General features: G+C 36.0%; 2 protein-coding genes across 7 annotated transcripts in view; one reads left to right on the top strand and one right to left on the bottom strand.

The window, feature by feature from the left end:
• Positions 1-1,352: 1,352 nt before the first annotated feature.
• adamtsl7 (ADAMTS-like 7) lies at positions 1,353-15,965 on the top strand. Its single transcript, XM_016504551.1, has 12 exons — positions 1,353-1,658; positions 4,188-4,371; positions 5,446-5,621; positions 5,980-6,091; positions 7,096-7,263; positions 7,760-7,889; positions 10,107-10,320; positions 11,243-11,416; positions 11,492-11,668; positions 13,162-13,341; positions 14,189-14,333; positions 15,661-15,965. Exons 1-12 carry the CDS (start codon positions 1,509-1,511, stop codon positions 15,798-15,800), a joined length of 1,950 nt encoding a protein of 649 aa, XP_016360037.1. The 5' UTR covers positions 1,353-1,508; the 3' UTR covers positions 15,801-15,965.
• A 1,356-nt stretch (positions 15,966-17,321) lies between these two features.
• The window catches only part of primpol (primase and polymerase (DNA-directed)), a 9,817-nt gene continuing 1,052 nt past the window's right edge, over positions 17,322-26,086 (bottom strand). Inside the window, exons 2-16 of one of the 6 annotated variants that reach the window (XM_016504704.1) lie at positions 25,884-25,956; positions 25,597-25,780; positions 25,415-25,509; positions 25,137-25,275; positions 23,807-23,954; positions 23,641-23,692; positions 23,292-23,446; positions 22,052-22,214; positions 21,824-21,918; positions 20,711-20,797; positions 20,453-20,561; positions 20,279-20,361; positions 19,734-19,780; positions 19,450-19,632; positions 17,322-17,485 (exon numbers count right to left, since the gene is read on the bottom strand). In XM_016504704.1, coding sequence (XP_016360190.1) covers positions 17,441-17,485; positions 19,450-19,632; positions 19,734-19,780; positions 20,279-20,361; positions 20,453-20,561; positions 20,711-20,797; positions 21,824-21,918; positions 22,052-22,214; positions 23,292-23,446; positions 23,641-23,692; positions 23,807-23,954; positions 25,137-25,275; positions 25,415-25,509; positions 25,597-25,780; positions 25,884-25,945 — 1,647 coding nt within the window. In that variant the 5' untranslated portion in view covers positions 25,946-25,956 and the 3' untranslated portion in view covers positions 17,322-17,440. Of the gene's footprint in view, positions 17,510-19,449; positions 19,633-19,733; positions 19,781-20,278; positions 20,362-20,452; positions 20,562-20,710; positions 20,798-21,823; positions 21,919-22,051; positions 22,215-23,291; positions 23,447-23,640; positions 23,693-23,806; positions 23,955-25,136; positions 25,276-25,414; positions 25,510-25,596; positions 26,059-26,086 lie in introns of those variants that run through there. The other 5 variants (XM_016504706.1, XM_016504709.1, XM_016504705.1 and 2 more) reach the window with 5 other exon arrangements.

Genomic DNA, 26,086 nt, shown 5'->3' with positions numbered 1-26,086 from the left:
GCCCACAGTCCCACTCTCCTTTTGCCAAACCCCCAGACAACATCGCGTCCATGCTATTGCTGAGCAACAACAACAGGGAAACATGTCGAAAAGGTTAACTTTAACCAGGAAACCAGATCGGCCGACCTGTAACGTTACACAAAGGATGGACGATCTGACAGGATTGTTACTATGAGGTGGATCACATCTAACATGTAAAGACAAACTCACCGTGTCTATCTAGTCATATGTGTATATATATATATATATATATATATATATACACGACTCTATAAAATAAAAACGACTCACCTGTATCCCTATTTATTCATCCTGCGATTTGATTTTTATTTGAACAATTTTGCATGTGTGTGTTAACTGACGCATCCTAAGTGAATTATATTGAGTCCTTAACTGGGACTCCTAAATAAGAACATGGTTAAATCTGTGCTTCATGAGGACATTTTTGTGAATACTTCTCCAGAAACATTGAATAAATTGGAACATGTGTGAAAACAGGTGAACAGAGTTTAAATGATCCAAGAATGTGTGTCTGTTTGGAGAGCTAAAGTAATGCTCTGGGCTTGTATGCTAACAGAATCACAATTTGAATGTGTTTGCAATGAAGAAAAACTGTAAGTCGCTTTGCATTATTGACCTGGAATAAAGAAACACAAAACCACTGCCACAAGAAACATTCCTTTGCGCTGAGCTCCAGTAGTTTATGTGCGTGAAAATATTTTCTATGAACAAAACTGACCAAATGTTTCAGTGCAGGAGTTCTGAATGCTCTTTCTGTTTTTCCTTTTAAGTCTGATGTCTTGATATTCTCCTTTCCTCTACCGTTTGACGAGGTGAAGATCATTTGACCTCCAGAAGGTGTGCAGGTCATAGAAAAACACACACACACCATCTGGACACAAGTGTGACATACACCCTCATTACTACAAAATTACACACCACAAGACACACTCAAGTATGCAAAGAGAAGGCTGGGGACTGCATTACAGATTGGGCCTGTTTTACATTTGTTTTTCTGTTTTAGTGGGTTTTAGAGAGAGAGAGAGAAAGAGGTTTTTGCTCTAATTCTCTGATTTGGTTCTGGTTAGGTCAGAATAAGCCTCTCTGAGTGTTAGAAAGAAACACAGAGAGACTGTGTCTGTCCGTCAGAAAGTGATTGTAATTCTAAGCATTTTACAGCTTCTCTCACAGAGAGATTTCTTGGAAGGAGTTCTTGCTGCTTATGAAAGAACAAAAAATGGGGTGAGTGGAAAGAGAAAAGAGAAAGTGAAAAAAGGGGAGAGAGGAGAGGAGGGAGATGTGTGCCAGTGTGTATATGACTCACTGTCTGGGGGTGAGAGACACACACACACACACACTTAAATACCAAAGAGAGAAACCCCCTTTCACTAAAACATTCTCTCACACAAACACACATCTCCATTCAGAGACGGCACCACTGCAGTACTTCTTATTAGGACAAGACATACACACACATTTACACATATATTAACTGTCTTTATCTGCTCATGGCTTGTGGGATGCAACTGCCAACCTGGAGCGGACACCAGTGGAGACTCATCCAGCATTTCCTCCGGATGAGCCTCCTGCTCTCCCTCCTGTGCCCACCCACAGAGCCTGTTCCCTGGGACAACGACTCCAGCAGTGGCCCTGGAGAGGTAAGAACCGCAGAGAATGACAAATGATACTAGGCGGCAGAACTGGAATGCATGCAAATGACTCTAGGCAAACCATGCTTACCCAGAACAAGATTTCAGTAGTATGTTTGAGAGCAACCTAATTTAGCAGTATACTTGTAAAAATTTCTAAAAATAAAAAATGTAAAAAATATTCAGTATCTATAGTATAAAGTTACTTTAAATTACGTATTATATATAAGGTAAGAACCGCAGAGAATGACAAATGATACTAGGCGGCAGAACTGGAATGCATGCAAATGACTCTAGGCAAACCATGCTTACCCAGAACAAGATTTCAGTAGTATGTTTGAGAGCAACCTAATTTAGCAGTATACTTGTAAAAATTTCTAAAAATAAAAAATGTAAAAAATATTCAGTATCTATAGTATAAAGTTACTTTAAATATATATACATATATATATATATATATATATATACATATACATATACATATACATATATATATATATACATATATTTAAAAATCTGCATACATGACATGACTTGATCAAATATAGAAATGTCCAGATACAGTACAACACTGTATTGCCATTTTCAAAAAGTTTATTTCCAGACAGTACATTCCAGACAGTGATGATTTTTAAAATGATTTTTCAAAAGGTTGAAAATTGTTGCTGTTACAGTAACAAACACGTTACAAAGTACAGAGTAGTCATTATAAAACAAGAAATGCATTGTACTGTACAACTACAGTAAGAGTTTGCACAAAGAAAAATCAGTTGTGAAAAAAATACTGTCTCTTACAGTTAGTGTATTAACCTGTTTACATTTCTAAATAATTAGTATAAAAAAGTACAAATATTTTTAATATGTAGAAATCTACATAAATATCTAGTATACCTGTAAAAATGTTAGACAATTTTTTTTTAAATATTCAGTATCTATAATATGAAGTTCCTATAAAGTTACTTCAGATTACTCCTTATGCAGTGCATAGAAAATCCCCCCCCCCCAAAAAAAAAACAAAAATATATATATAGTATTTATTATGCATGTTGGATTGGTCTTAAATATTCACTTTTTAATTCTTAACCTATTGAGTCATCATTGTGAGAATGTCATGTGAGTAGATCATGGACTGTAGTAAACACTACAGGAAACATTAATGGCTCTTGTAAAGATCAGCTGGGGGATAAAACATTGCAAAACTAACCGCTGTGGACGGATGTGTGCGGGGCTCTGAGGTCAGATTTTGTCTGCATTGTGGGGACCAAATGTCCCCACAGGAATAGCAAAACCCAAAATCACCTCCGTTGTGGGGATCAGCCAAAGGTCCCCACGAGGAAAATGGCTTAATAAACATACTAAATAACGTATTAATAACATTGTAAAAAAAATGCTGAAAGGTTTATATGAGGGTTAGGTGATAGAAAACATCATGAACTCAAAATAAAAACAAAAGGAGTCACTGGAAAATCCCAACCTTGATAGAAAAACAAGCATGTATATCTGTAAGTGTGTGTTTTGGTGTTAAGAAACAGAATTTTTCCAGTCTGTCTAGTATGGCATTCTTAAAACCAAACCTGTTTCTTATTGTAAGTCTGACAAACAGACAAGGTGTGTGTGTGTGTTTTCATAGTCCTAATCAATCCCAGTTCTTATGGATTTCTTTGAACTAGCAATAGAAACAGTTGTTTACAGATTGAAATTTGCATTTGATGGCTTGCGGTGAGTAAGTTTGAATCATGAAACAATCTGGCCCCTGTCTGACCATGATGTGTGTGTGTGTGTGTGTGTGTGTGTGTGTGTGTGTGTGTGTGTGTGTGTGTGTGTGTGTGTGTGTTTCTCATTACAGTGTTATGCTAAGAGAGGCTGATGATGCTTTGAATGAAAAATGTTTTAGGAAACAACTTCATTTCGATTATAGTAGCAGTGTTTCCAAATCTGTAAATCTCAAACACAAACAATCTCTCTCCTCATCGTTGTGTTTTTTCTTCATCTGCAGGTGTGGGTGAATATTGGCTTCAGTGTTTACATGCTCATTTACTGAGTGCTGAGTCATATAATGTTTTAATGAAATATGAATCAGAGCATATGCACTCATGTGCTTTCAGTCTCATTTTAATATAAATTATAAATGATTGAAAGCCTTTTTAAATATACAGTCAAATATACAACTCGGTTTGAGCCAGATGTGAGTGTGTTTTGAGTGGAAGACAGCAGTGTCCTCTTGAAGAGCTACATGTGTTTGCTTTTTCTGATGAACTCTTGCCAGATAAGACAATGTTGATTAATTTTCTGAAATCTAATCGTCTTAGCCGTTCAATTTTGATTTTAATCTTTTTGTTAATAAGATCTCAAGCAAACACGCCTGCCCATATAGTCTCCGATTTAAAGTGGTCAAATCCCTGTCTTCATCTGTGTGGTGAAAGAGTCATTACTCAGGACTGAATCTGCTTTGGATGTGTGTGTGTGTGTGTGTGTGTGTGTGTGTGTGTGTGTGTGTGTGTGTGTGTGTGTGTGTGTGTGTGTGTTGTTATTGTGCAGGGTTGTGAGGGTTTCCAGGTGGATGTTTGCGGTGTGTGTGCAGGGGACGGGAGCTCGTGTGAGCTGTTCAGCGGGACACTCGTTCTTTCCGTGCTCTCTGTTGGCTACCACAAGATCCTGGACATTCCCGCTGGAGCTCAACGAATCAAATTACAGGAAACACAGAAGACCAGGAACTACTTAGGTAATTGAGCTGAATTCCTGCTAGCTCTTCTTTTTTTTATTTACTTCAGGATCATTATGATGGCACGTTCCTCAAATAGGGTACAATTTAGTGTCCCATTAAGCATTCAAGACATAAAATATACTCTGAGAACCTCTGTTAATTTTTTACACAAATTTTACTATTGACTGCATTTGTTGTTCGCAGCCGTTCAACACTGTTATGAGAGTATAGGATAAAATTGTCAAACAAATAATGTACACTACCTTTCAAAAGTTTGGGGTCGCATTGATTTTGATTGTTTTTTGAAAAAAAAACACCAATGCTCATAAGAAATCATTCTAATATGCTGCTTTGGTGCTGAAGAAACATTTCAATGTTGAAAACAGTTGTGCTGCCGAATATTTTTGTGGAAACCTTGATATACAGTATATTAAAACAAACTGCATTTATGTAAAATATATATTTTGTAACATTATAAATGTCACTCTTGATCAGTTAAATGAATCCTTGCTGAATAAAAATATTAATTTCTTAAGAAAAACAAAAATGTATTTACCATGCACCCAAATTTCTAAGTGTACCAATAACTGCAAATCAACATTTGGTTCCAGTTCAGCTTAATTTAGACTAAATCTGCAATATTGTTACATGTTATTACACAATAAAAAAAAAATCTGAATATGTTTGTTGGTAGAAAATAAAAATGAAATCACACAAATCAGTGTGATTTTACCCCTTTTTTTTTCAAACTGAATATAAAATGTAATAGAAAAAACAGCTCCTAAAATATTTCGTTTCATCCTGAAGGTTTAAGCACCTCCTTCCACTGTCCATTTACTAAAAAAAAAAAACTTTATTCTTCAGAGTGCCATATCTTAAGATATAGCTGGTTTTACTGTATATGGTTTCTAGCTGGTCCAAGCTGGCAGAGCACTTTGTATAACAAAGTTATTCAGTGGTAACAGAATAACAGCTACCACATTCCAGACACCAGCTGGTGTGGCCTGGTGTTTCCAGTAGGGTTAATATGTGGTATGGAACCACCAGGTGTCCACCTTCCATCCATCATCTCCCCCCCTCTGTTTCTTCAAGCTCTCAGGACAGCGACTGGTGAGTCAGTGATAAACGGTGATTGGGTGATCGACAGGCCAGGACAGTTCTACGCCGCGGCTACTCAGCTCACATACAAACGGCCCAATGAGATACGCAGCAGAGCGGGAGAATCCATCACTGCTCCTGGCCCAACCAATCAAGAGCTGCATCTCTTTGTGAGAGACCACTCCTACTGTATGACATCACAAAACTGCCTTGACTAAAGATACAAATAGAATGTGGTTTAGTGTGGCTGCACTTATTCTGCACTTCAAGAAAAGTCCAATGTACTGCGTTAATATATGAAGGTGTTTTTGTATTGATTTTTCATACACCTATTCTGAATTACACATTGCAATATGTTGTAAACTTAACGGATAATGTCCTGGCAGAAAATGACAAGTACCTTTTTTTTTTACAGTGTGATGTATTGTGTTAGAAAGAAGTATATATATTCTTATGATAACATTAGCTTCTGATGAAGTCCATATGAATAGTGTGTGGATTTTTAGTTTTAAACTCCATGTGTTTCAGGTGATTTATCAGCAACCCAATCCAGCAGTGTATTATGAATACATTCTACCCAAAGACCCCATCACCGACAATCATTCAGATGCATATTCTTTCTCTAGTGTACTTCCTCTGGGTAAGTTTTTCTTTAAAGGGATAGTTCGTCCAAAAATGAAAATTCTGACATAATTTCCTCACCCTCAAGTTGTTCCAAACAACTTTCAAGTTTCAAGTTTCTTTCTTCTGCTAAACACAAAAGAAGGTATTGTGAATAATGCTGGTAACCAAACGTTTGCTTGTAGCCATTGACTTCCATAGTACGTTTTATAGTACATCTATAAATAGTACTTTCATACATAGTTTTATAGTAAAATACTATAAATGTCAATGTGGCTTAAGTATTCAAAAGTTTGGAATCAAGCCTGTGTTTAAAATATATATAATTTAATTGTAAAGACTATTAAATGAATCTTTTTCAAATAAATCCTGTTCATTTGAACTTATTTTCAACCATGAATTCTGGAAAAATGTATCCCTGTTCCCACAAAACTATTACAATTTTAAATTTTTAACATAATAAAAAAAAAAACGTTTCTTCAGCACCAAATCAGCATATTAGAATGATTTCTGAAGGATCATGTGACACTGAAGACTGGAGTAATGCTGCTGAAAATTTTAAAATATATTGAAATAGAAAATAGTTATTTTAAATTGCAATAATATTTCACAATATTACTGTTTTTACTGTATTTTTGCTCAACTAAATGCAGCCTTGGTGAACATAAGAGACATAAATATTTAAAAATCTTACAGACTCTAAACTTTTGAATGATTATGTATTCCAAAAAGTATCAACAAAATTCCAAAAAGTAACCAGAAGAATGTAGATTAATATGACCATTTCTGTTCTGTTTAGCTAACGTTCACTTCACCTTCCAATGACATGTTAGGGAATGATTAACAGAATGTTTCTGTTTTTTATTCATTTTTTTTTAAGTGATATTTTCTAGGTAATAGGGAAATGTACTGTATGTGCTGAAATGTTTTACCTTTCTTTCTTGCACGTATTGTAAATCTTACGCAACCATCCCTCAATTTCTTTCTGTCTCTCCCTTTTCCTCTCTCTCTCTCATCCTCCAGCAGAGAGTCATGGAATATTTCCTGATCCTGAGAATAGTGACAGTGAAAACTCACTGAGCAGCTCTCATCCTAACCAAGTTCCATCGGACCCTATAACCTCTGAACCAGTTCCTCTGTACAGCTGGGTTGCCATGACAACAACACCCTGCAGTGCCACCTGTGGAACAGGTACTTCAGTTATTAGTGCTTACATTATGTATCAAAACCTTGCATTGTGTGTTTGTGGTTCTTTCTTCCTGTTTAATTCGGTCTGGGTAAACTAAGTGAGCTGTTAAAAGATCCCTAGAATATGTTCAAGACAGAAATAGAAAATAATTGTTAGCTTTTCAGTATTTCTGGCCCTGAGACATGTAAACACATTGCTGTGTCTGATGAATGGTGTTCTGTATTATAAGATAGTGACACACACACAACATTCATGCATTCCAGGCCATTGCAGAGGTTTCATAATGTCCTCACTGTTTAAAATCTAAATCAAAACCAGAGGAACCATACTTTTATGTCTGCAAATAAAAGCAAAACAGATTGGTATTCTCTTAGCAGCAGACACTGTACTTGTAAGACATCACAATGACAATATGTCATGTCTTCCTGTCCGTCTCTGTTTAATCTGTTTGTCTGATGTGTGTGTGTGAGTGTGTGTGTGTGTGTGTGTGTGTATCAGGCAGTCATCAGGTTCTATTCGGCTGTGTGGAAAGAGCTACTCAAACTACTGTACCAGGGGATCTCTGTAGCTACACCAGTCATCCTGGCCCTCAGGTAGAAGAGTGTCAATCGCAGCCTTGCCCGACCTTGTGAGTGAACATACACAGTCTTTTACAGCAGACTCTAAAAGCATTTACTTCTAGCTCACTTTTTCACTTTAACTTCAGTACAGTTAAAGTATATTTGTGACCCTGCCTGTAAAAACCCAGCTAAAGTCATTTTTTTGTGACATAAAATCATCCTTCATAAAGATGGAGAACATTCTGTGAAAATATAACCTTTCTATCTTTAATATTGACTGAGTAAGGCCATGTCAAAGATTGATATCATAGTGAAATTAATGGTTGAAATCAAACTTTGATGCGTGTTATCTCATAATTCGATTTTGAGACTTTAGCCAGCATTTCACAGACAGGGTCACATTTTCTAAGAATACTTTATGTACACTCAAAAATTATATAGGTCTATAAACTTAATGTGATGCATATTTGTCAGTCATGCATTAATGAAGCATGTAAGAAACAGGTTAAATTTCTGTAATGATGCTAATAAATTGAATGTGTTTTAAAAACACAATAACCAGGTTTATGTATTTATCATCAATAAACCCAGTTTCTTTCAATCTCATACATTTTTACTAACTGAATATTTCTTGTTCCACAGCTAACCATATTTTAACCGCATGTTCATGCTTTTTAACTGAATAAATGTAATTGTTTTCACGATGAACAGATTTATGCTGATTTTAAGCCATTTTAATAATGTAATTTTGAAAATGTGATAATCTAAATAAAATCAAATAGATGCAAATAATAATAAACTTTTTTTTTTTTTTAAAGTTCAGGAATAACTGAATATTTCTTGTTCCACAGCTAACCATATTTTAACCGCATGTTCATGCTTTTTAACTGAATAAATGTAATTGTTTTCACGATGAACAGATTTATGCTGATTTTAAGCCATTTTAATAATGTAATTTTGAAAATGTGATAATCTAAATAAAATCAAATAGATGCAAATAATATAAACTTTTTTTTTTTTTTTAAAGTTCAGGAATCCTTGCCTGTTTCTTACCTGTTTCATTTATTAGTTTATGTTAAAACTGTGTAATTCAAATGTATGGAAATGTATAAGAAGTTCAAACATAAAAAAATGTAGATATAAATATTTTATACTATAAATATAATAATGTAGTAAGCACACTAATATTAATGTACTAGTAGTATACTTGTATATTTCTTGGAACTAAATTGAACCACCTTTTAGTTTATAAAAGTAGACTTTTAAGTGTAATTTAAGTGTAATAGTATTGTAAACTACAGTATACTACAAGTGAACTTAGGTGTACTGTTAGTTTACTAGTTATATACTCCTAACCCACTGTGTATTAATGAAAGCGCTGTCAATAAACTACTTGTTTAAAAGTTTTTATACTGCAAGTGAACTTAACATCATAATGTAGTTTACTATTTTTTTAAATTTAGGTTTAAGTTCCATCCATGTATTTTTACTCTTGTTTTACTCTAGCTATTTCACCCCCCAAAACTGAATTGTTACTATAAATTTGAACATGTATTTTATAATATAGTATGTATGCTTGAGTACTCTTGTAAAAAAAGTATACTGCAGCATACTTTTAAATATAGTACTTGTTATTTCTGAAATAAAGCACTTTAAAAGAATATACTGAAGTGTGAACTCAATGTAATGTTTTTAGACAATTAACTGGATGTTAATTGCAATTAAATGAAAATGTATTATTGTTTAAAATTATGTTAAATGCAATTAGTGCTTTTTTGACCAACTTAAGCAAGACTTAAGCACATCTTTTATATTTCATTATTACTTCTGTTAAACTGTACTGCCAGGCATTTATGATAAACTAACTTATTCTTGAATGTCATTTCTGTTGAAACTTGTATGTCATGTATTAAAATATATTTGTAATTGAATAGATGTAGTAGCAATTTAATACATATTGACTTTAAATGTAATATCAAATAACACACTACAGTTCAAATTATAATCAAGTACTTTACATGTGCTTTAGTATGTTAGCTTTAGCTTTAATGTAAAACTTGAATAACAGTTGAATGAACAAATCTTTTTTGAAAGGGTCAATTTGAACACAACACATAACAAGCAGACATACATGCCTGCGCATCTTAAAACATCCAAAAACTGTCCATATGGGCTGAGGAGGCATAAACGTCTAGAGTGGTTGCTTTCCAAATGGGGCAAATAAGAAGCACATTTGACTCAAACCAAGCAGTTGTACTTCAGTCAGTGTGTGTGTGTGTGTGTAGCTGGGATGTTGGAGAGTGGTCTGAGTGCAGTAAGACCTGTGGTCCAGGGTTTCAGTATCGTCAGGTGATTTGCCAGCAGACGCAAGGACACCATGGCAATAGCACAGTCGTCGTGGCGACCAGCCTCTGCGATAACACAGACATGCCCGAGACGACCACTGTGTGCCAGCTCAAGATCTGCAGTGAGTGGCAGATCCGCTCAGACTGGACAGAGGTGTGTGAATGCGTCCGAGTGTAAGATGAGATTAATATTCATAATTATGTTTCATGACATCTTCTATCACCTGGAATAAACAGAAAGCATCTGTAACATACTGTATAAAACTTGCCTTGGCAACTAATTGATATATAATATGTTTAAGTTGTAAGTGCTAAAATTACTGAAATTAAAATTAAAATAAAAACTGGGAAAAAAAAAACACTGATAGATATGAAGGGTGCTTTCTGAATATACAGTTTCCAAGCATTTGTACGCTTTAAAACTTTACAAAAATAGATTTATTTCATTGCATTAGGTAAATTTAAATATGGCATAAGTAAAATATTTATTGGGGTCACTGTATGGTCATATGACAAAAACTGTTCACAAAAATTCCTAAAAGCAGATGATTCAAAAATTATCATTTAAATAAATGCTGTTCCTTTGAACTTTGTTTATCAGAAAAAAAATATTGAAAGAAAAAAAATGACACAAAAATCATAATTTCCACAAAAATATTAAACAGCACAGCTATTTTCAACATTGATAATCAGAGATGTTTCTTGAGCAGCGATGATTTCCGAAGGATCACGTGACACTGAAGACTGGAGTAATGATGCTGAAAATTCAGCTTTGCCATCCACATGAGTAAAATAACTTTTAAAATATATTAAATTATTTTATTAAAAATATGATATACATTTTATGAATATAACAGTTATTTAGATTGTACTATTTCGCATTATTAGTGTTTTTACTGTATTTTTTGCTCAAATGAATGCAGCCTTGGTGACAGGAGAGACTTTCCAAAACATCAGAAAATCTTACCGACCCTAAACTTTTGAAGGGTAGTATATATGTGCATCAGATAAACAGCCATCAATATAAAGTGCTCAGAGAAAACACTGGTCCAGTTAAACCTCATTCTCTCTCTCAGTGCTCAGTGCCATGTGGAGTAGGTCAGCGCAGAAGAGAGGTTGTGTGTGTGGATAACCTGGGTGACATTGTTTCTGATGAGGAATGCAACATGGCCCTTCGCCCACAGGACCTGCAGAACTGTGACAAAGGCGTGTGTGCCAGCAGCTGGTTCTACTCTCTCTGGAGCGACAGGGTGAGAAATCTGTGCGCTTATCTTTGCTATTTCGCAGTAGCACTTCTAAAATAGCTGTTTTTTGTCTCTCCGCAGTGTTCTGCAGACTGTGCGGAAGGAAGATGCAGCCGGTCAGTGGTGTGCATGATGAGTCAGACCAACTCACTGCCACTGGACAACTGCGATGATGAGGATAAACCTGACGAGCTCATGCCGTGTGACCTGGGACCCTGCACACAGCGACTGGAATGGTACACAGGACCATGGGGGCAGGTGCGTGAACGCACACAAACACACACACGCTGAAAAGTCAAATACTGTATTTTTTTAACCCTTGGGCTGTGTTGAAAATACCTAATTTGGTGTTCCCGGTCAAAAATTACCAGCCTTTTTAAATTTGCTTGTAAATCTGTCATTACACTATATTATCATCTAAATTTTTATTTTTTTTACCTTTATTTGCATAGCGCTTTATACAATACTGGTTGTGTCAAAGCAGCTTTACAGTGTCAAACAGGAAAGTAGTTTGTCAATAATGCAAGAAGACAATAACAGGGTCATTTTTCCAGCTTAAGTCAGTTCATTGATGATTCAGTCATCCTCCAGTTCAGCTCTCTTCCAATAGTGTCTGTGCAATCAGTCAAGCGTCCCCAACTAAGCAAGCCAAAGGCGACAGTGGCAAGGAACCAAAACTCCATCAGTGACAGAAATGGAGAAAATATCTCGGATTCAATCTTTTTGTCGCCTTGTTTTCTTTCAATGAGCACAGTTTTGTATCTCTTTTTGGAACTTTGGACTGATCGTAGGCCTCAATGATCTTAGCTTATGCACATTTTACACCATGCACCAACTAACAGTCGTGACCTAAACATGATTTTTATTTACAATAAAATAAAATTCGCCAGTCATGCGCACACTCAAGCTCCGAGACTCTTGACGTTCTTGGCTCATTTTGAGTCAGACATGTGAATTCACTGAATTGTTAACCGGAGACTCGCTGATGTCTGGATCATTTGAATCAGTGAGTTGTTGACTCGAGAACAGCTGCACAGTCCAATTCGCGAATGAATCATTCAGTGCGATTCGCGAACCCATTTAAAAGATTCACTGAAAAGAATCAGCTCATGTCTCCAGTTCAAAATAACAAGGAAGACATGTTTTAAAGAAATATAGTGGAGTAAAAAGTACGATATAATGCTTTGGAATGTAGTGAAGTAAAAGGTTCTCAAAATAATAATACTCACATAAACTACAGGTACTCGAACAATGTTCTAAAGTACAGTAACAACAGTGTTTGAATTGGGCTACTTTATCACTGTTGCCGGGGGTTGTTTTTCATGTCCGCGGGTTAAAGCGACCCCGATAACGTGATATTTAGCCCCTGGAGTGCGAATCTTACCAGGGGAACCCCACCAAAAAAGTGTATTTTACCCCCGGAACGCGATTTTTAACGGGGAGCCTGGGCTAGTTTTGAGTAGCAATTGGGCGGGTTTTGTTGTGAAAGCCTGGCAACCCTGAGTAACAGAGTAAAAATACTTCATTATTGTCCACCACTGTGACAACACAAGTATAACAAGGTGGAGGAAAATCCCAAAAAAGCACAAAAATGTTATTTTTGGGAAGTGGTTATATCCTGTGTGAGCAAAGTCTGTACGTTTTAGCCCAATGCAAACATTAAGTAGCATATTCGGGGAAAAAGAGAAATGTCAAAATGACCAGAATACAACATGAGGTTTAATATGTGTGTGTGTGTGTGTGTGTCACAGTGCTCGTCTGAATGTGGCAATGGTACCCAGAGTCGAGGTGTGGTCTGTGTTGTCCAAAACAATGGCCAATTAGAAGTCACCTCAGATGACCGCTGCTCTCATCTGCCCCGTCCTCCCAGTGCACAGACCTGCTTTTTGAAGAGCTGTGGAGCACAGTGGTACATGACGGAGTGGAGCTCGGTGAGGTTTTCTCACACACAGTGCAACTTTAACCACATTATTTCAACTCCACTTATGTAACAAGCCTTTTCACACCAAAAGTGAAATGAATAAGCCTCAGGCTGAAGGGAAAGTAAATTTACGTCCGTACAGTAGAACGCAGAAGAAGACATTTCAACACACTTCAGCAATAAAAAAAGACACACAAATGTTTGTCTAGAGTTGCCAACAACGTGTATTTTAGACTCCGAAACGCGATTTTTACCGGGGGACCCCCTCGAAACGCAGATAGTTTGGGCTAGTTTTGAGTAGCAATTGGGCGGGTTTTGTTGTGAAAGCCTGGCAACCCTGAGTAACAGAGTAAAAATACTTCATTATTGTCCACCACTGTGACAACACAAGTATAACAAGGTGGAGGAAAATCCCAAAAAAGCACAAAAATGTTATTTTTGGGAAGTGGTTATATCCTGTGTGAGCAAAGTCTGTACGTTTTAGCCCAATGCAAACATTAAGTAGCATATTCGGGGAAAAAGAGAAATGTCAAAATGACCAGAATACAACATGAGGTTTAATATGTGTGTGTGTGTGTGTGTGTGTGTCACAGTGCTCGTCTGAATGTGGCAATGGTACCCAGAGTCGAGGTGTGGTCTGTGTTGTCCAAAACAATGGCCAATTAGAAGTCACCTCAGATGACCGCTGCTCTCATCTGCCCCGTCCTCCCAGTGCACAGACCTGCTTTTTGAAGAGCTGTGGAGCACAGTGGTACATGACGGAGTGGAGCTCGGTGAGGTTTTCTCACACACAGTGCAACTTTAACCACATTATTTCAACTCCACTTATGTAACAGGGATGTTTCTGACTGCCTCAGTGTTCTCGTTCTTGTGACGGAGGCTTTCGAGTGAGGGAGGTACGTTGTCTGCAAGATGATCTGACCACCAGCCATGACTGTGATCCTGCTCTTGAACTTGCCAAACAGGAGAAGTGTAACACACACACCTGCATGCCACAGATTGGTATGATTTTCTTACTCTTTATACATTCTCTTTATCTAGTATTGTTAAACATTTTGCACACCAAAAATGATCATTCTGTCATCTACTCACCTTTATGATCATTAGGGCCGGATATCAATTTAGATTTCCCAAATCGAATCTTAATCAAAAGCTCCCGATTTATTTTCCAAAACATTTGTGTATATTTCAGTTATTTCCATATTTTTTTTTACGTACTGTCATTTTAGAAAGAATTCTCTCTCTACTAATGCTCTGAATTATTACGGCCTGTCTTTCACAAATCATTTAAACCAGTAGCTCGAAGTCTTGTTAACTGAAACTATTAAAAATCATTTTCAGTCATTGAAATAAAGCTGAATTAAATTAAAAATAAATATTAGATGAAAAACTTAAAACTTGAATGAAAATGAGAAATGTTGTCTTGGCAAATAGCTGAAATATGTTTAAATAAGTTTGAAGTGCTAAAATTACTAAAGCAGAAACAGAAATAAAAATCTATATAGAAATAAAACAAAAACTAATAAAAATGACAAAAAACTAAATTACTTCAAATTAAATTTAAAAAGAAAACTGAAAATATAAACATTAAAGTTAATTAAAAATAATACTAAATATGCTACAATAGTATAATTAATACAAAAATAACTGTTTTTGAACTATCCATTGACAGAGCTGGAATTGTGCTGCACTAATGCTGTATGTTTTTGATTTACTAAAATGTATTGGCTCATAATAGCCCGCCAAAACAACACACAATACAGAAGATCACTTGCTACTGCTATTATATTGCGACTTGTTTAAATGAACATTGCAATTAATCAAAAAACCTGTATTTTTATCCAGACTTTTTCCAAACCCATATTTTTTCCTCCCATGGAACAATAAAGGATATCTTAAGCCGAATGCTTCAATTGCTCTTTTCCATACAATGAATTAAGGCAGGGCTGTCCAAACTCGGTCCTGGAGGGCCGGTGTCCTGCAGAGTTTAGCTCCAACCCTAATTAAACACACCTGAACCAGCTAATCAAGCTCTTACTAGGCATAGAAACTTCCAGTCAGGTGTGTTGAGGCAAGTTGGAGCTAAACTCTGCAGGACACCGGCCCTCCAGGACCGAGTTTGGACAGCCCTGAATTAAGGTGAATGAAGGCTGTATCTACCAAGCTCCACAAAATGACAAAAAAAGAAGCACAAATCAAGTTTAAATTAGGTTGCACTCGATGTAAAAAAAAAAAAAAACATATAGGCTAGGAACAATAAGATTATGAGAGATGAAAGAATTTTCATTTTTGGGTGAACCATACCTTTAATCTCTGTCTCTCTCTGTAGATGAGTCCTGCAGGGATATGTACTATAACTGTGTGGTGGTGGTCCAGGCCCGTTTGTGTGTGTACTCATACTATCGCACCACATGTTGTGCATCATGCTCTCGGGTCATTCAGAGAGACACACTGCATAGAATCAGGTGATCTGGCCGCCTTGTTGTTGGGATGTGACACCACCGCTCTCCTTTCCTGAATGATGATGTCCATGTCTCATCATGACATCATCCCCCACCTGTTTTCAGCTGGATCTGACCCTGAGATGACATCACCGTTCAAAGACTTTACTATATGTTCACTGCCCTTCTTTTTTTAAAACACAAAATGAGAATGCTCCATGAACAAATGAATATTTATTGCAAATAAAAACAACCAAGCCTCTTTTACTTCATTCATCATGTTCAGTAATGTCTAAAAATCAGCAATGACAGATTTCAAATTCCTCTTTATATTTATATGACTAATAATTTACATCTAAAGATTCGAAATAAACTCTTTACAAAATCTTTAGTATTTATCTAAATATTAAATCTAAAACTTTATAAAAGGGGTTACAAAAATTACACAAAACCTGATGGTGAAGGTGAGAAAATGTAGAAAAGACATCAATTCAGTGAGATATTCTATTTGACAAATGAAAAAAAAAAAAAGTTCATTCGTACAATAAAACAAAAGTTTCAAATTACTCTAAACCACTTGTCATATATCATCTTGGTCTAAAGTATTTTTGTCACTGGTGTTCTGAAGTAACGATTAGGGTCATTGCAAAGAAATAAAACCAATTATAAATAGTTTATTCGTGTACTGACTCCAATTTGTCATGAAATGGCCCCTCAAAAACTAAAATCACATCCATGTGTAAATATTTTTCAATTTCAGTCTCACAGAAGCGTATCAGAAATAAAAAGCATGCTTGTGTAGCTTTTCATGATACATTGTTCCAAAGCAGCTTTACAGAGAAATGAAAAACTCCCTTATGCTTCCTTTGGAAGCACCAAGACTCAGCTGGGGAAACACACCTCCTCAGGGTTACTCATATTTAAATTTATGCAGGAACATACAATATATCTAGCCCCGTGCTGCATCCCTTTACAGAAATAGACCACTGCTGCCCTCTAGTGGAGGCAAGAGGACACGTTTAAATTCTGTATAATAACCAGTTTATTATACTATATTTGCCAATATATTTGACTGAATAAATTAATACAATTTGTGTTTTTAATTGTTTTACTCACAATAATTATTTATCCTCAAAAAGGATACTGAGTATCAGTTTCCATCCATTTAACTTGTCATAATAATTGTGATATTTTTACTCGCTTAATGTATTGCATTGTACTTCAACATATGCAACGTTTCTCAGCTTTAAAAGTATACTGGATGATTTAACATTAAATTAGATTTTTTATTTTATTCTTTATATATTTATCATCTAATATTATATTTACACACATACTGGTAAAAAATGTATAGCCTGAATGCACTGTAAGTCGCTTTGGATAAAAGTGTCTGCTAAATGCATAAATTAAAAAATTAAATTAAATTATATTTCTATAATAGTCCATTTAAGTAAATAAAATGAATAAATTATCCCAAGCCAAGTAATCTAAAAGAATTTATGCAAATAAATCTTTTAACATTTAGAAAATACAGTTGGTTAGGAAACAGAATTTAAGCATTCTATTTTACAGTTTAATGAATACATAGAAATAAAGAAGGAACTTTAGGTATTGCACTATAGTCGGTTAATAATGACATTCACATGACATCCCTCCCTCCAGAGACTTTCATTCACACTCAGTCACAGCCTGGAGCAGAAGCTCATCACGTACCTCTTCAGTGGCCCTTTCTACTTCCTGCAGAGCTTCCAGGTAAGCAGGGTCATCAGGCCACTCTCCCCAATCCTGAGCCTGAGGAGCCGAGGAGGACTCTGCTGAATCAGTCGTGGCTACGGAGCTCTGGGCAAGCTCAATGTTCCCCAGTTCATCCGTTATATATGCCTGATCCTCTTCATCCTTAAGTAAAGAAAGGCGCACAAGTCAGCACACAAATATGTACTCGACCTAATGTATGGTTATGTAAATTACAGATCCCGATGAGTTGAATCCTGACTGACCTCCATCAGCAGGTGGCTCATGCAGACCTCTTGAGGCAGTGGGAAGCCTGGAAAAAAATAGAAATGCCATAAAATTACAATCAAACCCTCTTAAATGTTACATCATTTCCCACAAACATTCCATATCGAGCCACACCTTAGTGTTATTTATAAACTATTATAGCATTTATTAATATTTTTAGTTTGAATTTTATGTGCTTTTGTTATTTTAATTTGTTTTTTGTTTTAATATTTCTATAGTTTAATTTATTTTTATACCAGTTTTAGTCATTTTAGTACTTCAACTTGAACTTAGCCAAAGAAACATTTAATATTCATATTTTATTTCAGCTTTTTTTTTTTTTACAAAAAACAATTTTTAATAAGTTTAGTTTTAATTTATAATATTCATATTTTATTTCATCTTTTTTTTTTTTACAAAAAACAATTTTTAATAAGTTTAGTTTTAATTAACAATAACAACACTGAATCTATCAGATGTCCATCTGGAAGCGATATTAAGTATAGCAAACAAACCGTCACCTCTAGTGCAGTACAAGCTATAGTATTACAGCTATATAGTAGCTATTAAGTAAGGTTTTATGTGGTGCTATTTTTTATTCCTCTGTGGAGCGTACTGGAGGATCTGTAGTTCTGTCTCCTGCACTCAGGGTCATGGCATCTCTGATACCACACTTCTTCTTTGAGGTCCACCACAATTCTATGAAAAGAAGAATTAAGAGCATTTGTAATTTGTTAGACCATCAAACAGACCATGTAAAGCAATGCAAATCACAGTGATAGAGACTCACATGATGTTGTTGCTCTTGTGAAAGCGCTTCACATTGTGGCACCAGCGGAATTTCTCAATATCATAAACCAGCAGCTGTTCAGATGCAAAGTAGTTCCATCGCCAGATGCCTGTGACATTCAGTTAACAAAGCATTCGGCTGAAATGATTCCTTTTGTGAAAAAGGTGCTTTCAGCAACACGAGGGCGAAGAAGTTTCTTTCATTTGAAACAAACTAACTGAACGCATGGCACCATCTCTTTTTGTTACTGTCACTCACTTCCTTGAATGCCATCCTTGCACACGAGTGTCAGCACAAATTCATCCTTCTCTTTAAATGGAGACTGCTTCTGTTCACCCAACAGTTCTTTATGGAGAGGGCAGAGTGAGAAGTCTCTGCTTGTAGTTAACTGTCAATGATGCAAACAGTAAAGCATGACATGTAACTTAAGCAGGGTGGGAAATTAACTTTTTTTTGTCCAACAGCCCAATAGGACTGGTTAATGTTCAATTTCATTTATACTTAAATGCACATTTTATACTGTTTGTATTTAATGCACATTTTAAGTGAACCACATTGCTGCACTGACCTGAGATGGTTAATTCTGAGTTAATTTGCTCACAAATCCTGTTCTTAGAAACCACTGAAAGCACTTGGGGATGTTAATTTGTACTTCTCATTACTGTCAGGGTTATTTTCTGTTTTGGTTTAGTTCTGTGCTCCTTGTTTAATTTGACCCAGTTTCCCTCCACTCATTTGTTTCCATAGTTACTCATTAGTTCTCACCTGTTCTGATTCTGGTAATCATCTATATAAGCCCTCAGTTTTAGTCAGTTCCTTGTCTGGTATTGTTTGTATGTTTCAGTTGTTGTGTAATGGCTTCTCCTTGGAGCAGAAGCTCATCACGTACCTCTTCAGTGGCCCTTTCTACTTCCTGCAGAGCTTCCAGGTAAGCAGGGTCATCAGGCCACTCTCCCCAATCCTGAGCCTGAGGAGCCGAGGAGGACTCTGCTGAATCAGTCGTGGCTACGGAGCTCTGGGCAAGCTCAATGTTCCCCAGTTCATCCGTTATATATGCCTGATCCTCTTCATCCTTAAGTAAAGAAAGGCGCACAAGTCAGCACACAAATATGTACTCGACCTAATGTATGGTTATGTAAATTACAGATCCCGATGAGTTGAATCCTGACTGACCTCCATCAGCAGGTGGCTCATGCAGACCTCTTGAGGCAGTGGGAAGCCTGGAAAAAAATAGAAATGCCATAAAATTACAATCAAACCCTCTTAAATGTTACATCATTTCCCACAAACATTCCATATCGAGCCACACCTTAGTGTTATTTATAAACTATTATAGCATTTATTAATATTTTTAGTTTGAATTTTATGTGCTTTTGTTATTTTAATTTGTTTTTTGTTTTAATATTTCTATAGTTTAATTTATTTTTATACCAGTTTTAGTCATTTTAGTACTTCAACTTGAACTTAGCCAAAGAAACATTTAATATTCATATTTTATTTCAGCCTTTTTTTTTTTTACAAAAAACAATTTTTAATAAGTTTAGTTTTAATTAACAATAACAACACTGAATCTATCAGATGTCCATCTGGAAGCGATATTAAGTATAGCAAACAAACCGTCACCTCTAGTGCAGTACAAGCTATAGTATTACAGCTATATAGTAGCTATTAAGTAAGGTTTTATGTGGTGCTATTTTTTATTCCTCTGTGGAGCGTACTGGAGGATCTGTAGTTCTGTCTCCTGCACTCAGGGTCATGGCATCTCTGATACCACACTTCTTCTTTGAGGTCCACCACAATTCTATGAAAAGAAGAATTAAGAGCATTTGTAATTTGTTAGACCATCAAACAGACCATGTAAAGCAATGCAAATCACAGTGATAGAGACTCACATGATGTTGTTGCTCTTGTGAAAGCGCTTCACATTGTGGCACCAGCGGAATTTCTCAATATCATAAACCAGCAGCTGTTCAGATGCAAAGTAGTTCCATCGCCAGATGCCTGTGACATTCAGTTAACAAAGCATTCGGCTGAAATGATTCCTTTTGTGAAAAAGGTGCTTTCAGCAACACGAGGGCGAAGAAGTTTCTTTCATTTGAAACAAACTAACTGAACGCATGGCACCATCTCTTTTTGTTACTGTCACTCACTTCCTTGAATGCCATCCTTGCACACGAGTGTCAGCACAAATTCATCCTTCTCTTTAAATGGAGACTGCTTCTGTTCACCCAACAGTTCTTTATGGAGAGGGCAGAGTGAGAAGTCTCTGCTTGTAGTTAACTGTCAATGATGCAAACAGTAAAGCATGACATGTAACTTAAGCAGGGTGGGAAATTAACTTTTTTTTGTCCAACAGCCCAATAGGACTGGTTAATGTTCAATTTCATTTATACTTAAATGCACATTTTATACTGTTTGTATTTAATGCACATTTTAAGTGAACCACATTGCTGCACTGACCTGAGATGGTTAATTCTGAGTTAATTTGCTCACAAATCCTGTTCTTAGAAACCACTGAAAGCACTTGGGGATGTTAATTTGTACTTCTCATTACTGTCAGGGTTATTTTCTGTTTTGGTTTAGTTCTGTGCTCCTTGTTTAATTTGACCCAGTTTCCCTCCACTCATTTGTTTCCATAGTTACTCATTAGTTCTCACCTGTTCTGATTCTGGTAATCATCTATATAAGCCCTCAGTTTTAGTCAGTTCCTTGTCTGGTATTGTTTGTATGTTTCAGTTGTTGTGTCATGGCTTCTCCTGAATATTTATTATTAAAGACTGTTAGGCCCTGTCCACACGAACGTGGTTATTTTTAAAACCGCAGCTTTTTCTACGCGGTTTGGCCGTTTGTCCACACGCAAACGCAGCACCAGATCACTGAAACCGAACATTTTTGAAAACGCCTGCCAGGGTGAAGATTTTCAAAAACTCCGGTTGCAGTGTTATCGTGTAGACAGCGAAACTGGAGTTTTTGGCTTGTGACATCGGAGCCTGCGCTGTTATCTCCGCCTACTGGAAACTTTTTCAGGCTTCTGATTGGCCAACATGGCTTTACGGTTGAGATTATATCGCCACCTGTTGGTTTGGCATGCTCTTGACAGTGCTTCATAGCATGCGTTTGCGTTTTCATGTGGACGGAGATTTTTTTTAAAACGGAAGAAGGAAAAACTCAGTTTATAAAAATACCCGTGTACGTGTGGACATGGCCTTAGTTTGACTTCTCCTGCATTCTGTGCTTGATCCTGCACAACACATTACAATTACCAGAGTTGTGTGACTCTCTCTGAAGGGTCAAACACTGAGGTCCTGCTGCACTCTTCTGTGGCTTATCATACGTCAAAATCCTCTGTCCTGTGAAACTGATGCAAACCAGATATGTGTGTTAGTGTGTGTGAAAGCCAATATTCTAAAACGAAAATACAATCACAAAAAAAGCTGGCTCCACCAAAGTGTGGACAACATGTTTACACAAAGATGCTGCATATAAATAACCTGATATTGGTGATTAAAGAAGCTAGAAATATGCGTTCTTCTTTTGTGGTGTGCTTGGAGGGCTTTGGGACAAACTTGTTGTCTTCTGCCACACAGAAGGCTGCATTCTTTCCCAGTTTGGAGGACTTGTAGAGACGGAAGTTTCTGTTCTTGGTGTAGACACCTTAAAAAAAGAGGAGAGAATGTTGTGAAATTATATTAATAATATATTAACAAACCCTTATGAAAAAGTGTTTTCAATTGTATTGAATGTTCATTTGTAGTGTATTTTAAATTATGAAAATACTTTTTTTTTATTTACTTATTTTAATTAAATAAAAGGCCACTTAATTGTAATTAGAGTACACTTTCAGAACTATGCTTTCAACACACTTAAGTTCACTTTATAATGTCAAATTAAAACGTTTACTTTTAAGTATATTTTAAATCATGTTTTTGCTGTGCTTTAAAAATCGTACACTTATTTTAATGTGTTGACTAACATACTAAAGCACGTGTAAAGCACTTGATAATTTTAACTGTAGTTTGTAATTACATTTAATATATTTAAATGTACTAAATTTCATCATTAGTTCATCATTACAAATGTGTAATTACAAATATATTTAAATGCATGACATACAAGTTTCAATAGAAATGACATTAAAGCATATTTTAGTTTACCTTACATGTACTTGTCATTACATTTGACAGTTCATTTTAACTATATTTTAAAGACAAGAGAAGTAATTATGAAACTACATATAACAATGTACTTATGTCTTACTGTAAGTGGGTCAAAAAAAAAATCAATTTTAAGTAACTGATTGCATTTAATATAAATGATATAATTTCATTAAATTGAGTTTGCATCTAAATATATCCTTTTAAAGTATATTATTCCCATAAGTGGTTTAAAAAAGCACTCTAATGTTCATCTAATTGTATTTAATATAAATTTAAACTATATGACATTTTCATTTAATTGTAATTAACATGCATTTAAGTATTCCGTAAACATTGCATTCAGATTGCACTTAAGTATATTATTTTAATTTATTAAATTAATTTATTTATTATTTCTGTAATAAGTATTCTTTTTAAAAATATGCTAAAGTATACTTCATTTTCAGAACAAAACATTTAATGTGTTTAATCTATTAATTTAATAGCTATTTATGCAACAGCTAAGAAATCACAGTCAACAGCAGTCCTTTAAAGTCCTCCTTTGCAGACTAAAGAACAAAGTATTCATTCTTACCCAGGTCAACAAAAAGTTGTTTTTGTCCATTTTTGCTCTTCACTATTAGAAAGTCAAGATCCTTCTCTTCATACTTTCTTCTCTTGGCCTGAGAACCTTCCATATCATCTCTGTTCTCTCTTGGACAAACTGCTGTTGTAGGTGCCTCTGGATTGCTTTAAACCAAATCAAACCAATATGCAATTATAACAGATATAGAAGGATGTATAAATGCAGAACACTACAACGACATAAAAACATGAGGCTGTGAGAAACAGAATGAGGGTTTTTACATAAAGCAAGAGGGACAATAAAGAAATCAGTTCTAAGTACGGAGTTTGCTCACAGCTTGCAATGCTTGACATCTCACCTTTTTTGAAGCGTTTTTAGAGCAGGATGTAGGATATCAAGAATAAATCGCCCTGCAAACATGCACACACACACCACTATCACAGATTGCAACAAATGTTGAAATATATGCATCATCAACCAAGTAGTCACTAATAGTACATGATGATGAAATGACAATGACTCACCTACATGAGAGCTGTCTTTGAATGCAGCATTGGGAAGCATGAAGATAAGATGGTGACTAAACTTCTCAGAGGTGCTGGAGTCTAGATTAAGGACGTCTTTTGCAGAGCAGCGTACACCATAAACCTCCTCTAGCTTCTCACACACATACTGTTATTGTATATTGAGGAAATTACACATTTAGTTTTAAAAACTATAGTTTCTGATGTCCATTTACTAGCACCAACATTTTTTTCTTATTACTAGAAATCAGCTCTTTTGTAGTATAACACACCCAAAAGTTTGGGGTCTGTGACATTTTTCTTGTTTTTGAAAAAGGTCTTTTGAACTCACAAAGGCTGCATTTATTTGATAAAAAGTACACTATAAACAGTAATAGTGTGAAATATTGTTATAATTTAAAATGATGTTTTTCTCATTTAATATCGTTTAAAATGTAATTTATTCCTGCGATGGCAAAGGTGATTTTTTTTTTCAGCAACCAATACTCCAGTCTTCAGTGTCACATGATTCTTCTCAGAAATCATTCTAATATGCTGATTTTTTTGGCACTCAAGAAACATTTATGATTATTATCAATGTTGAAAACATTGTGCTGCTTAAAGGGATAGTTCACCCAAAAATGAAAATGTGATGTTTATCTGGTTACTCCCAGGGCATCCAAGATGTTAGTGATTTGTTTCTTCAGTAGAAGACAAACGAAGATTTTTAACTCAAACCGTTGCAGTCTGTCAGTCATATAATGGAAGTGAATGGGAATCACGGCACCATTGACACTCTAGCTACAATCTCAATTACGAGTGTCAATGGTGCATTTGAGAGATAGGTGGCGGTAATGCACTTATAAGTCTGAGATCCGCCGTAAAGCAAGAAGAAGAAGAAGATGCGTCACACGCCGGCTGTCGAGGACGCGGTCAGGACAGTTCGGACATTGCAGTGCATCAGAGGTAAAAAACGATATAAATACTGTTCAGTTTCTTACACAGACCGATCGTTTCGTGTCTTTACACATCAATGTATCGTCACGAGCCGCAGGGTTTAATTTGGTTTTGTTTGTGTATGTTTTTTTGACTCTCAAAGCCGTGGAGCCCATTCACTTCCATTATACGACTGACAGACTGCAACGGTTTGAGTTAAAAATCTTCGTTTGTGTTCTACTGAAGAAACAAAGTCACCTACATCTTGGATGCCCTGGGGGTAAGCAGATAAACATCAAATTTTAATTTTTGGGTGAACTATCCCTTTAATATTTTTTGTGCAATTTAAAGTATTCATTACTTTAAAAAATTAAACTTACTGACCCCAAACTTTTGAACAGTACTGTATACTTACCTGAATTAGTTTTGCCACCATCATCTTGCCGTCCAGGTGTGTGTTGGAGGTTTTGTCAAACTCTAAGTCAAAGTAGAGTTTGCAGACGGCCCCTTCCACAATGACCTCATAGCAGTGCATCAGAGACTGTCTGTGAGTGCTGAAGAGACACAGAAATCTCATTCACCTCTAAGTGCATGTACATTGTATTAAAAGTGAATTAAAAGTAAATTGGTAATGTGTAAAGTAACACATTTCGCTAAAATTGTTTCATACATTTCGTTATGTGTTGCAGGTACCTGTAATAATGCCAAAGTTCACTGTAGCTGGTCACTAGGAAAATCCTCTGTCCAGCATCACTGCCTTCCTTCTCCAGTGAAAATATGTGCACATCCTGATAAAGACATAAGAGCCAAACATTAAAAAAACATCTGAAGTACTACCTCATTTAAAACAGATATCCAACGGCTTCTGTCTGGACCTGTTTAATGTGCTGAGTGAAGGCGATGGCTGCGTTCTGCCGTGGGAAGAGTCTCCAGACAGAGAAGGGCTGCCACGGCCGGGACAGGCGCGGCTTGTACGGACAGCACAGAGGAGAAGACTGAAAAGATGAGGCTCTCTGCTCCACAGACTTCAGCCTGTCCTGCCATTTTCCTCCTGTCATCCTTGCTTCAAAACACTGGTTTATGAGTTTATGATTAAATCTCACTCATGCTCTGTGATGTGATCAGCAGAGGACAGTAAAGAGCTCAGGAGAAATGAAGTCACCTGTAAACAGTTGAAGGTCCATCAGCAAATACACAGTGAATGCCTCTGATACAGCAGATCATAACAGATTTCTCTAATACATGGATATTATCAGGCAGTGAAGGGTGTACATATTAACTCTCAATAAATGTGTTGATTTTCTAATCCTGAGAGAGAGAGAGAGAGAGAGAGAGAGTGAGTGAGTAAGTGAGTGAGTGAGTGAG

This window comes from Sinocyclocheilus anshuiensis, unplaced genomic scaffold, assembly GCF_001515605.1.
Source record: "Sinocyclocheilus anshuiensis isolate Anshui unplaced genomic scaffold, SAMN03320099.WGS_v1.1 scaffold86, whole genome shotgun sequence".
Classification (NCBI taxonomy): domain Eukaryota; kingdom Metazoa; phylum Chordata; class Actinopteri; order Cypriniformes; family Cyprinidae; genus Sinocyclocheilus; species Sinocyclocheilus anshuiensis.
The sequence above is the reverse complement of the archived record's forward strand: the minus strand, read 5'-3'. Positions and strand labels throughout refer to the sequence as shown.